Source organism: Telmatherina bonti (assembly GCF_933228915.1).
Source record: "Telmatherina bonti genome assembly, chromosome: 22".
Lineage (NCBI taxonomy): Eukaryota > Metazoa > Chordata > Actinopteri > Atheriniformes > Telmatherinidae > Telmatherina > Telmatherina bonti.
Window position 1 is genome coordinate 30,887,915 of NC_136631.1, and position 13,151 is coordinate 30,901,065.

Sequence of the window (13,151 nt, forward strand, 5' to 3'; positions counted from 1 at the left end):
AAAGTAATCCCTGGTCGAATACATTTTCTTGTGATATAACTAAACGGACTCTGTAATAAACAGAATAAAAAGCATGAAACTGTGACTGAGTGGCTTCTCTAAATGGTTTTCATGATACCCTTTAAAACACAATCCAAGGTACTTGTGATAACCCAGGAGAGATTATAACCCTGAAAGTATCGGTGAGCTACGGTATGAACTGTTAAAACAAAGTGCTTTTCTACCCTGCAGGCTGTTTATACAAAGTTACGAGGCATGAGGAGGTGCATGATTCACTCATCAGACCCCTTTGAAACTGCTTGACACTAATAGCATCTTGCATAACCTTTTGCATTGTGACATTTGTGATGATCCAGGTGGTACTGGTGGGTAAAATAATTCAGAGTCAACACCTGGAATGAGAAACAGTGCCGTCAGTCTAGTGCTGCCGTGATTCAGCGTTAACCAGCTGGTTGTCGAGGTGATCCTTTGTTTTGTGGAACATCTTCGTCCAGGTGGTTCATCTCTGGACAGCCATGCTGTTTTTTCACTTCACATCTATCCTACACATCTAAAGGAGGGCTGAAATGACCTGCAGTAAAAAGCAGGAATTCAAACATTGGAGCAAAGCTGAGAGCAACAGAAAAGCAGCTTTTAATAACTGCTTTATATGGTGAATTTAGCATCACAGTTAACTCTGTTGCTATGTTCGCAGCTGAAGAACATCCCTGCTACTCTCCATCACTGCATGCATGGATGCTGGACAACGTATCCGACCACTGATCTGTGATGCAAACGCTTCTTTGGCACAAGTTCCCGTGGTGCACCACAGAGGAATGCTGGCGTGTTTTTAATAGTTTTAATTACACATAGACAAGCCGCTGTTGCTTTTGGAACAGTTAGAAATAACATTGTACATCACCGGATTTTCCTGCAACTACCGGGATCTGCTGAAGCTCTCGTTTATCTCCTGCTACAAGCCTGAGATGGAGTCCACCCAGAATCTTTACAACTCTCCTCTACTTCTCAGCCAACAAGCAGCCAAACGAACAGCCAAACAAACAGCCAACAAGCAGCCAACAAGCAGCCAACAAGCAGCCAAACAAACAGCCAACAAGCAGCCAACAAGCAGCCAACAAGCAGCCAAACAAGCGGCCAACAAGCAGCCAACAAACAACCAACCAGCAGCCAACAAACAGCCAACAAGCAGCCAAGAAGCAGCCAAACAAACAGCCAAACAAACAGCCAACAAGCAGCCAACAAACAACCAACCAGCAGCCAACAAACAGCCAACAAGCAGCCAAGAAGCAGCCAAACAAACAGCCAAACAAACAGCCAACAAGCAGCCAACAAGCAGCCAAACAAGCAGCCAAACAAGCGGCCAACAAGCAGCCAACAAACAACCAACCAGCAGCCAACAAACAGCCAACAAGCAGCCAAGAAGCAGCCAAACAAACAAACAACCAGCAGCCAATAAGGAGCCAACAGGCAGCCAAACAAGCAGCCAAACAAAAATTCAAACAAACAGCCAACAAGCAGCCAAACATGCAGCCAAATAAGCAGCCAAACAAACAGCCAACAAACAACCAACCAGCAGCCAAACAAGCGGCCAACAAGCAGCCAACAAACAACCAACCAGCAGCCAACAAACAGCCAACAAGCAGCCAAGAAGCAGCCAAACAAACAAACAACCAGCAGCCAATAAGGAGCCAACAGGCAGCCAAACAAGCAGCCAAACAAAAATTCAAACAAACAGCCAACAAGCAGCCAAACATGCAGCCAAATAAGCAGCCAAACAAACAGCCAACAAACAACCAACCAGCAGCCAAACAAGCGGCCAACAAGCAGCCAACAAACAACCAACCAGCAGCCAAGAAGCAGCCAAACAAACAAACAACCAGCAGCCAATAAGGAGCCAACAGGCAGCCAAACAAGCAGCCAAACAAAAATTCAAACAAACAGCCAACAAGCAGCCAAACATGCAACCAACAACCAGCCAACAAACAGCCAAACAAACAGCCAACAAGCAGCCAAACAAACAGCCAAACAAAAAGCCAACAAGCAGCCAAACAAACAGCCAAACAAAAAGCCAACAAGCAGCCAAACAAACAGCCAAACAAACAGCCAAAAAGCAGCAAAACAGACAGCCAACAAGCAGCCAAACAAACAACCAACAAGCAGCCAACAAACAGCCAAACAAGCAGCCAAACAAAAATTCAAACAAACAGCCAACAAGCAGCCAAACATGCAGCCAAATAAGCAGCCAAACAAACAGCCAACAAGCAGCCAAACATGCAACCAACAACCAGCCAACAAACAGCCAAACAAACAGCCAACAAGCAGCCAAACAAACAGCCAAACAAAAAGCCAACAAGCAGCCAAACAAACAGCCAAACAAAAAGCCAACAAGCAGCCAAACAAACAGCCAAACAAGCAGCCAACACGCAGCAAAACAGACAGCCAACAAGCAGCCAAACAAACAACCAACGAGCAGCCAAACAAACAGCCAAAAAAGCAGCCAAACAAACAGCAAAAGAAACAGCCAAACAAACAGCCAACAAGCAGCCAAACAAACAGCCAAACAAACAGGCAACACGCAGCCAAACAAACAGCCAACAAGCAGCCAAACAAACAGGCAACACGCAGCCAAACAAACAGCCAACACGCAGCCAAAATATATATATATATATATATACATATATATATATATATATATATATACAAACATACATACATATATATATATATATATATATATATATATATATACACACATACATATAGATATATATATATGTGTGTATAGAGAGAGATAGATATCGATATAGACTGCTCATAAAATAAAGGGAACACTAAAGTAATACGTTGTAGAGCTGAATGAATGTAATAGTTTTTAGTTAATACTTTGTTCTTTCCACAGTTGAATGTGCTGACAACAAAATCACACAAAAATTATCAATGAAAATCAAATGTATCAACCCATGGAGGTCTAGATTTGGAGTTCTACTCTAAATGAAAGTGGAAAAACACACTACAGGCTGATCCAACTTTGTTGTAATGTCCTTTAAACAAGTCAAAATGAGACTCAGTAGTGTGTGTGGCCTCAGTGTTCCTGTATGACCTCCCTACAACTCCTGGGCATGCTCCTGATGAGGCGGTGGATGTTCTCCTGAGGGATCTCCTCCCAGACCTGGACTAAAGCATCCGCCAACTTCTGGACAGTCTGTGGTGCAACTTGGCGTTGGTGGATGGAGCGAGACATGATGTCCCAGATGTTCTCAGCTGGATTCAGGTCTGGGGAACGGGCGGGCCAGTCCATAACATCAATGCCTTCATGTTGCAGGAACTGCTGACACACTCCAGCCACATGAGGTCTAGTATTGTCTTGCATTAGGAGGAATCCAGGGCCAACCGCACCAGCATATGGTCCCACAAGGCGTCTGAGGATCTCATCTCGGTACCTAATGGCAGTCAGGCTACCTCTGGCGAGCACATGGAGGGCTGTGTGGCCCTCCAAAGAAATGCCCCCCCACACCATTACTGACCCACTGCCAAACTGGTCATGCTGGAGGATGTTGCAGGCAGCAGGATGTTCTCCACGGCGTCTCCAGACTCTGTCACGTCTGTCCCATGTGCTCAGTGTGAACCTGCTTCCATCTGTGAAGAGCACAGGGCGCCAGTGGCGAATTTACCAATCTTGGTGTTCTCTGGCAAATGCCAAACGTCCTGCACGGTGTTTGGCTGTAAGCACAACCCCACCTGTGGACGTCGGGCCCTCATACCACCCTCATGGAGTCTGTTTCTGACTGTCGGAGCAGACACATGCACATCTGTGGCCTGCTGGAGCTCATTCTGCAGGGCTCTGGCAGTGCTCCTCCTGTTCCTCCTTGCACAAAGAAGGAGGTAGCGGTCCTGCTGCTGGGTTGTTGCCCTCCCACAGCCTCCTCCACGTCTCCTGATGTACTGGCCTGTCTCCTGGTAGCGCCTCCATGCTCTGGACACTACACTGACAGACACAGCAAACCTTCTTGCCACAGCTGGCATTGATGTGCCATCCTGGATGAGCTGCACTACCTGAGCTACTTGTGTGGGTTGTAGACTCCGTCTCATGCTACCACTAGACTGAAAGCACCGCCAGCATTCAGACCAAAACATCAGCCAGAAAGCATCGGAACTGAGAAGTGGTCTGTGGTCACCACCTGCAGAACCACTCCTTTATTGGGTGTGTCTTGCCAATTGCCTATAATTTCCACCTGTTTATTCCATTTGCACAACAGCATGTGGAATTGATTGTCAATCAGTGTTGCTTCCTAAGTGGACAGTTTCATTTCACAGAAGTCTGGTTGACTTGGAGTTACATTGTGCTGTTTAAGTATTCCCTGTATTTTCTTTAGCAGTATATATACAGTATATATACAGTATATATATATATATATATATATATATATATATATATATATATATATATATATATATATATATATATATATATATATATATATACTGTATATATATATATATATATATATATATATATATATATACACACATCATCATAGAATTGTAGATAATTGTAGATAATTGGAAAAAATAAAACTTAAATGAGGGACCGCCCTGCATGTCCCAATAATAAAAAATAAATTAATGTGCGTTAAATCGATGCAGCTGATTGGTCCGTTTGGCATCACCTAACTAACAGCTCCAGCTCTTCTCGAATGTACAACCTGTTCCAGTCCTTTTACCTTTTCATCATCATACATTAAGATCTGCCAGCTAACCAGGGCGGGATCGGTGTGGGGCAACTTTCAGTCTGGCCATGCAGCCGAGGTGATCATGAGGACCGAACTGTGTGTGTGTTCTTCTGGACGGGGGAGGGGCTTACGCAGCTGCTGCTGTTCATTCTACTGTAAATGTTGAGTACTGATCTCTCCCATCAGCCCAACATGAAAGCAACAGCTTCTTCCAACTTGTTTTGTAGAGTATTTCTATAAAACAGGCCATTAATTCATTTTACGTGCTGTGTTAAACACACAGGTGGATATTTTAATAGCGAGGCTGATCAGCTGTACTAGCATGTTCACACATACTGTCCACATGTGTCCTCATCCAGCTCAGAAACTGCTGTAAACTGTGCGTAAGAGCAACGTTTTATTTTCAGGTTAAATGATGATGAGAGAACGTCTAGACTCAGTGTGTTTATCTGTTTGTTCAGGTTTCCACTCGGTTCAATGTTGAGTTCTGAGGTTACCTACATATGAAGTGTGTTTTTGAGTGTTTCTGTTCACATGGTAATGACATGATTTATTTTACTGCATGAAATATTTGGTGGGTCCTGCTGAGTCAGTCACACCTCCACAGATGTAATGTTATTTATCTTATTTGTCTTAGTTAAGCTGATGCTCCCATCACATCAGGAGAAGCTGCTCTAAACCACTTCTTTACTATTTCAATGAATATTGATGTTTTATTAAACCGGCATTTAAATTATTTGCTGGCAAAATGAAACTACAATGTTATTTAGCCATATTATCATAATATGAATAAAGTCCTGCTATAATTGTTTTACTACGTCTCTTGATTAAAGACAGACATATGACAGAAGTGGGCTGATTGCTTTTATATGGGTGTGAATGTTGGTCTGTATAGAATAATGAGCCTTTGTGATTAGTTTGCGTGCGTGTGTGTGTGTGTGTGTGTGTGTGTGTGTGTGTGTGTGCACTCATGTGAAAGCATGTTAGCAGTAGGTGGCCTGGATGAGTTTATGACTCCCAGTCTGACTTTTTATTCCGTCACATCTGGGCTGATGAGAACTTTCTCTCTATATAATTATAACACTGTTGTTTCATGAATGTTTTCTCCTCTTGCATAACTTAACTGCTGGATGCTACAGGCTCATGCCTGATCGCTGACATGCGTTATTCCGGAAAATTCAGGAACTCCCGTACGGAGGTGGAAAATGGAGAAGTAAGAGTAAGAGTAGTTTCATGCAACAAAAACTGAATCCATTTATTTTTGCCCTTTTGTTTTGCTCAGCCTGACTTAACCCATAAGGACCCAGCATGACATATATGATGCATACACTTTCTGAGACATTTGGCATCACTTTATGGTACAATATTTGCACCAAATCCTGTGGAAAACAATCTGATTTTTGTCTTCTGCCACTTGATGGACAGAAATAAAAATTTTGGCATATGACATGGTTATAAATGGTAAAAAAAAAAAAAAAAGAAAAATAAAAATAAATAAAAAACGTAGGCTCTTTTTTATTTCTATTTTGTGAAAGGGAGAAATAAAGACCTGATATTGAAACATTTTGTCATGTGTTGGGTCTTTATGGGTTAAAATGAGGCAGGCAGCTCATCTCCCAGACAGACGCATGTTGATGCCTTTCCTCTGAGCTTTGCACCACTTTGAGGGTAAATTAAGGAGCCATTCATCTTTCACAACATCAGACGTACAGGTAGTTGAGCAAACAAAGATTAAAACAGCCCCCTCCCCACCAGATCTGCTCTGCAGGCTAGGGCACGGCAGTCTGGACGCCAGCCTGTCACTATGTCCAGAGAAGTGGCGTGCGGTAGCCGGACAGCTGCTGGGAAGCTAATTAGGAGACAAACTTCAGAGGTAAGAGGGGGGAGTAGAAAACGGGGGCTGCGGTCTGTAATTAATGGCTTAACAGCTTGAGTGACCCTGAAGAGGATGAAGAAAGAGAAGAAGGCAGCAGAGTAGTTATGAATCAAAGCTCATATTTTACTTTTAGCATGGATGCTCATTTTGTAAGAAATTAGGAAGAGGACGTGTTCAGACACAGCGAGGAGCTCTGAAGTGTTACATAGTTCTGATTCATTTCATCTCAGGGAAGCAATTCCTATCAGGAGATGTGGGGTGATTCTCCCTGTCGGCCTTCAACTTCGCACATGTCCTCCAAGTCTGCTACTGAATCATTCAAACAGACTTTACTCCATGCAAACTCCAAACGTCTGCTCTGTCCACATGCAAACATCTGACAGGAAACATTCTAGTCGCTTTGATAAATGTAAAAATACTACGTAGAAGTACACAAGATTCATTCATTTTTTTCATTTTCTAACCACTTGGTCCAAATGTGTGTGTCGGGGAAGCTGGAAGCTTTCCCAGCAATCACTGGGAGAGGCTGGTTCACACTGGACAGGTCACCATTCATCACACGGCCAACACACCAAATCACAGCAGAACTCACTAAATGATCCAGACACTCAATCAGCTCGGCTTGACTGCGAGCAAACACCTAATCAAGTTTAGTCTTATCCCGTAAATAACATCATTTTGTCTTGAGGATCATTCCTGTCACGATACCCGCTCGCATGATTCATATTTTTACATCATAAGTTCTGAAAGTTAAAACAGATATCAGCTTGTGTGTGTTGCACATGAGCACACACACTGCCGGCACATATTTTGCTTTCTGCAGGACATGTTAGGTTTGCTACATGTTGTTTTTATTCCTTTAGCAGGCTAATTTACCGTTTAAGAAGGACCTGCACTTTCCTGCATGTCCGACTCTTGCTGGAGAAGAAAGCTGGCTGAATGTTAAAGCGACATTTCTGACCTTGAAACTCTGTTTCTCACCCGTGCTGCAGATACAGCGACATTCATCATGTACATTTCTGGAGCTGTCACTACGCAGCACAGGATGAGAAACACACTTCACAGCCCGTTAATCTTTTTAATAAGGAGATTCTTTATGCATTAAGTCTCGTTTTGATCACTGGATACTAAATTGAGTCTAATTTAAATTATCTTGTGGCAAACAAGAAATAATTATCCGGCGAACTGATTTACTGTAATTAAACTGGGAGCCAATGTCCAGTTAAAAAGCTTCGAAAGATAATCAGAAGTCATGGAGAGTTGTTGTTAAAGACCACTTTCAAGCACCACTGAACTTTGGTTCCTAAAAGGCAGATCCAGCATCGGTTTTGCATCCTGTCTTTACTCTGAGCCCTCTCCTGCCAGTAAAGATCCTTCCAACGTTGTCTTTCTTCTGCTCTATAACTTCTTTTCTTCTCTTCCTCTGACAACGTCCTCTTACGTTTCTTTGTATGGTGCTCAGTGAAAACAGCTATTGTGCTGCTAGCATGTGTGACTCGCTGCCTTGCAGCAAAACAAATAAAAACATTTCAAAGTGCAGTTTTATCAGCCCTGGTATGCTGCCGACTCCGGGAATTTGCATAATAAATGTTGGTGTGTCATGAAAACAAGTCAGATCACTTTCTGGTCTTAAAACTTTAAAAGATACGGTACGTTTTTTCAGAAATAAAGGTTGGCTAAAGAGTTTCGTACAATTTATGTGACTGCACTTCTTTGGACAAAACCTCTTTTATCATTGACTTGCATCATGGTGTTGAAGAGAGCAACCCTTACCGTTGCTGTGTGTGCCATTGTCGCGGTCCCACGCCTCCACGATCAGAGTGTACGCTCGCTGCAACACAGAGAAGATGGAGGCAGAGGTTATCACATGCCACACCAATACAGACATATTTTGCAAACACACACACACTCCACCTGTAGCTCAGACACGGTGTGCCGTTCACACAGAAAGTGACGTGAGCCGCCATCACTCATAAACAGGCACTCATGAGAACTCTCACACGCACACACACTCCCACACACACACACACACACACACACTGTGATGGTGAATAACGGTGGGAAAATAAGCCGTGTTCCCACACTACTGTCATTGATTAGCTTCCATGTGCCCGGGGCTGGTTAACAAGTGCAGCCACTGTTCTGTCAAAGAGCAAAACATTCCCCTGGAAAACCTACATCACACATTTCTTCAGATTTCACTCAACCAGTCCGTTTTAATTCGCCTCCTTTTGGCTGATTTATCTGATGCCAAGCAGTGACAACATATTTCAACTCAGATGACACGTCAGTATCATACATATCATATTCCTGGCAGGGGCAGGGAATTATTTTGATTGCCTCGGTTCTCTGGGATTGGTCCATGGTCCACGTCCATGTCACTCACCAATGGTTAGCGTTTACACTGTGGCTTGTCATCACATGATCTGAGCTGCTGCATGATAGAAGACCCAAGCTCTGCTCAACCATGACACTGGTGAGGACCGCTTTCCTAATCACGTCTAAGCTGAAACTGAAACTTAATAATAGGAATGAAGCTGAGATTCTTAGATTGGCTGCTTCCTTCATGCGGAGGCCTTTCACTTCCCAGCTCATTCCCAACAAGGGGTTTGGCTGAAACATGCTGGTGTTTCACTGGGAGGAGCAAAGCTGCATCTAGTATATTTCAGTATAAATGTCTTCCTTCAGTTGAGTCTGTAAAACACTTTCAAACAAAACTTTGATTCTAAATTTAAAAATGAGAGATTTATTCATTTTTGAGACCTGTAAGCATCTCAGTTTCCATATTAATGTTGGATCAACATAATGCGGAGGGTTGTTTGGCTCCAACTAAACATGCACAGTGACTTTTACAGAAGTGCCCACACTGCAAAAACTGAAATCTAAGTGAGATTAAAAATCTTAAATTGAGCACACATATGCTCATTTTTTTTAAAAGGTAAGATAATTCTTAGTTTTTATGCCAGATAATTTCTCTTGTTTTAAGAGTATTTTTACTTGTTTTGGGAAGTCTTGACAAGCCAAATTTTCTTGTTCTGTTGGCAGATAATTTATCTTATTTTAAGCAACATTTACCTCATTTTTGTATATTTCTTTCTTATTTTTTAAGGCTGAGTTTTTTGCAGGTGTACAGATATGTCGTCCCCTGAAGGCCTTAAATGTGAAATTTCTACATTTAGTGTCAAATTGCTAAGATCCCAGTTTGCGTTTAGTAATTTGTGAGTGCGATCTAGAATTTTGCACGTTTGGCTGGAAAACTGCTTACAAGTAATTTATATAGAGCGATTAATGGCGGCAGGTACAGATGTGTCAGAAACTCCCTATTTAAAGGAGGATTTTGTGCATTTTGTGGTTTGCAGCAAATATATTTCTGACCAGCTGACTGGTGAGCCTAAATGACGTCTTCATGGCTAAAACTTGTTGTTGTTTTTTTAACTAAACTCTATTTTTATTTCATTGTATTTATACACTTGTCTATATATCATATCAAATTATTACATATTTAATTATTATATTCAAATGGAAACTAAAACATGTGTTTAGTATCCTGTGTGTGTTATGTTTCACCTTGCGCACAGTAACTTTTGATTAATTCTGCTTTTAATTATTTTAATCAAATTTATGATTTTATTATGATTTTGTTATTTGTATTTTCTTTTATGCTTTTTTTCTGTAATGCTTTTAATGTTTTATGTAAAGCACTTTGAATTGTCTTGTACATGAAAGATGCTATACAAATAAACTTGCCTTGCCTTGCCTTGTGTGTGCTCCAGTGTGCTGTATTTTCAGCAGTGGAAGAGAAAGTGGCAGAGCTGTAAACAGCACCCTGTCTGTGCATTGACAAATAACTCTTGCAATAAGTTTTGATTAATATAATCTGTCAGGCTGGATATTTTGACCCGGGGGCCAACAGTTGCCAACAGTGTAGGCTGTATGTACTGTCACCCTAAAAAAAGAAAGAGAACATGAATGAATTTGACATTTATTAGGTCTCATTTATTTTTACTCAGGATTTCAGAAACTGACTCACCAAGTCAGTTGTCTAAAAACTCTCCAGTTTGCAATCTGGAGAGCAGAAAACAGTTTTTTCAAAATAAAAGAATCATGCACTGACCTGACATATTTTTCTACAATGTTGGTAATTATACCTTTGGCATCACCAATGCACGATCAATGAATACGGGTTTGGATTTCTATTCACATGTTCAGTGTCTGCCGGGGACACAAGCTGCATATGGATGCAGTCATTTGCTCTTATTACTCTGGGAAATCCAGCTACTGCCAAAAAGCCTTGTTTGGTGCCAGTTAATGACTGCTGTGTGCATGTAAACTTAATAAATGTGGCCATGTGGTATGACATGGCATGGAGAATTTAGACAACGTATCTGAAAAATAGGATTTGAGGATCCCAGCTGTGATAGACAGAAAATCCATCTTGATTTCCTCCAAAAGCTCCAATGCAATGCAGGATAAGTGATGTGTTTTAATGACCCTTTATCACAAAACTATTCACACAAAGGTGAAAAACGTATTCTCTGCGTGTTCTTGTTTCTTTTCAATGTTTCCTTTATTTAGACAATAATCGCTGCCATGTGCGTCATGGCACACAATGTATAAAGTAGAAGTAAAAGTAAAGTAAAAGTCCTGCCATGTTTTTGGATTTACCTGTGCATTGAGAACGAGCGTTTTCACCAACAAGCTCATCTACCTCACAGTGACGCTAAGCTAATTAAATTCAGCTGGTTTAGTGACTGGTTGGAAGAGCTGCTAGACAGAACTTCTACTTTATGGTACCTGATTATACACCTCGGACGAGTTTCTAAATTAATGTAGTTACATTTTCTCCTCCCAACACACAAAATTGTGTGTGAATGCCCGTATTGCATATTCATTGCAGCAGATGTTAGTAAATGTTGCACGCTGCTAGTAAATCAGTTTGTCCAGTTTTTGCATGTTTAATGAGTTTGCTCATGTTTAGGACATGCAAACCTTTAGCAGACAATTAAACATGAGTTACTTTAAGGTTAATTAAAGCAACGTGGGAAGTTTCTTTACTTGAATGAAGGACTTAGACAATAAAAAACACTCCTCTTGATGAGTGATTAATGATGTCATTGTCAATTTTGATTGGACCCTCTTTAGTGTATTGTGAAGTTTCAAATATCAACTAAAGAAAACTATAAAGTGCTCAAAAATCCAAGTGTTCATATTATCAACATATCAAGAATTCTCTGCAGTAACTTTGTTTTATTCAGATGTGGTGTTATGTATCTAAGCGCAGCACGCCTGCACACTATGGCCTACTTTCCAGAGGAGATGGACTCCAACGTCCCACAACAACAAACTCCAACTCCAGATTGTTTCAGGTGCAGGGCTTTTTTCTTTCTTTTTACTTTCTTTTTTTTTTTACGGGCATTAGCAAACAGAATGAGCTGGACCTCACTGTATGTTGACTGCATGTGGCCAGAGAGGCAGCTGTGAGTTCCCATGACCCAAGTCTGACTCGGAGTGACTGAAGGCTGCAGGGAACATTACAGGGGAGGTTACAAAGTGGAGTTGGGAGAGATTACAGAGAGAAGAGATACAAACTTTAAAGAGAGGAAAAGACAGACCAAGAACTCAATTAAAGGTCATTTTGTGGTCCTTTTTTTTTTTTTCGTTCAAGAATAGTTTAGTTGGAGAGAAGGCGTTGTACAGGCGGATTAATCCACAGAAAAACAAGTAACTGAGCTAACACAGCAGCACATGATCAATTAGATAATCAAGCTGTCTACTGATAATTCCAACAATGAATAAAATAACTGAATAAGAAACATGTTCTATTTCAAAGAAGAAACCTTATATTAAGATCACTTCTTAAAGGCAACATAACATTTTTGATTTTGGCTTAATTTTAACTTAAATTTCTTGTTTTAGTTCACTTTCACGGTTTACAGGCTGAAGCTGCTCTGGTGCAAAGATGGAGATGAGGAAAACAGTTTTAGTGTCAGCATGGCGATGCTGGTGACATTTCGACAGAATTTAGACACACAACAAACATCGGCTGCTTAATGTGAAAAGCTATGAGACAGAGATGTGATCAGACGCTGTATCACTGCAGCAAAACCACAGCGCATGCTTCGCTAGCATCCATTCCAGCGACCTAACGCACATGAAACCTTCGTTTCTCTGTAATCTGGCTCTTCTCTGATAAAACACTGTCACAGTTTTACTCTGAACACTTTAACAATTTTAATTTAAAGTTATGTCAGTTTTTATTTTTTACTTTTTTCTCTGATTTTGTGAATTATTTTGTCAAGTTTTGTTCAATCAAACATGATATAAACATAAAGCAACACATAAACGTGTAACAGCCACAGTTGTCAACGTGAACCATGAGCACTGCAACCAGTAGATTTGGATGCATAAAACAGACTGAGTTATTAAAAGCAGCATCTTTAGGACATTGATCAATGCTCTCTGTTAACAACAAAGTTTGCAACCAGACCAGCTACTTCTCCCTCAGAATGGCGACAGAACAGCAGTTTCACCTCCCAGCAAGCATC

The 13,151-nt window shown here is 41.2% G+C and overlaps 1 protein-coding gene across 3 annotated transcripts in view; it reads right to left on the reverse strand.

Moving 5' to 3' along the window:
* LOC306772563 (protein jagged-2-like) overlaps nt 1–13,151 on the reverse strand; it is a 68,331-nt gene that overhangs the window by 36,474 nt on the left and 18,706 nt on the right. For all 3 annotated transcript variants that reach the window (XM_079262093.1, XM_079262092.1, XM_079262091.1), the window contains exon 3: nt 8,380–8,437. In XM_079262093.1, the coding sequence (XP_079118219.1) occupies nt 8,380–8,437 (58 nt within the window). The remainder of the gene's footprint in view (nt 1–8,379; nt 8,438–13,151) is intronic.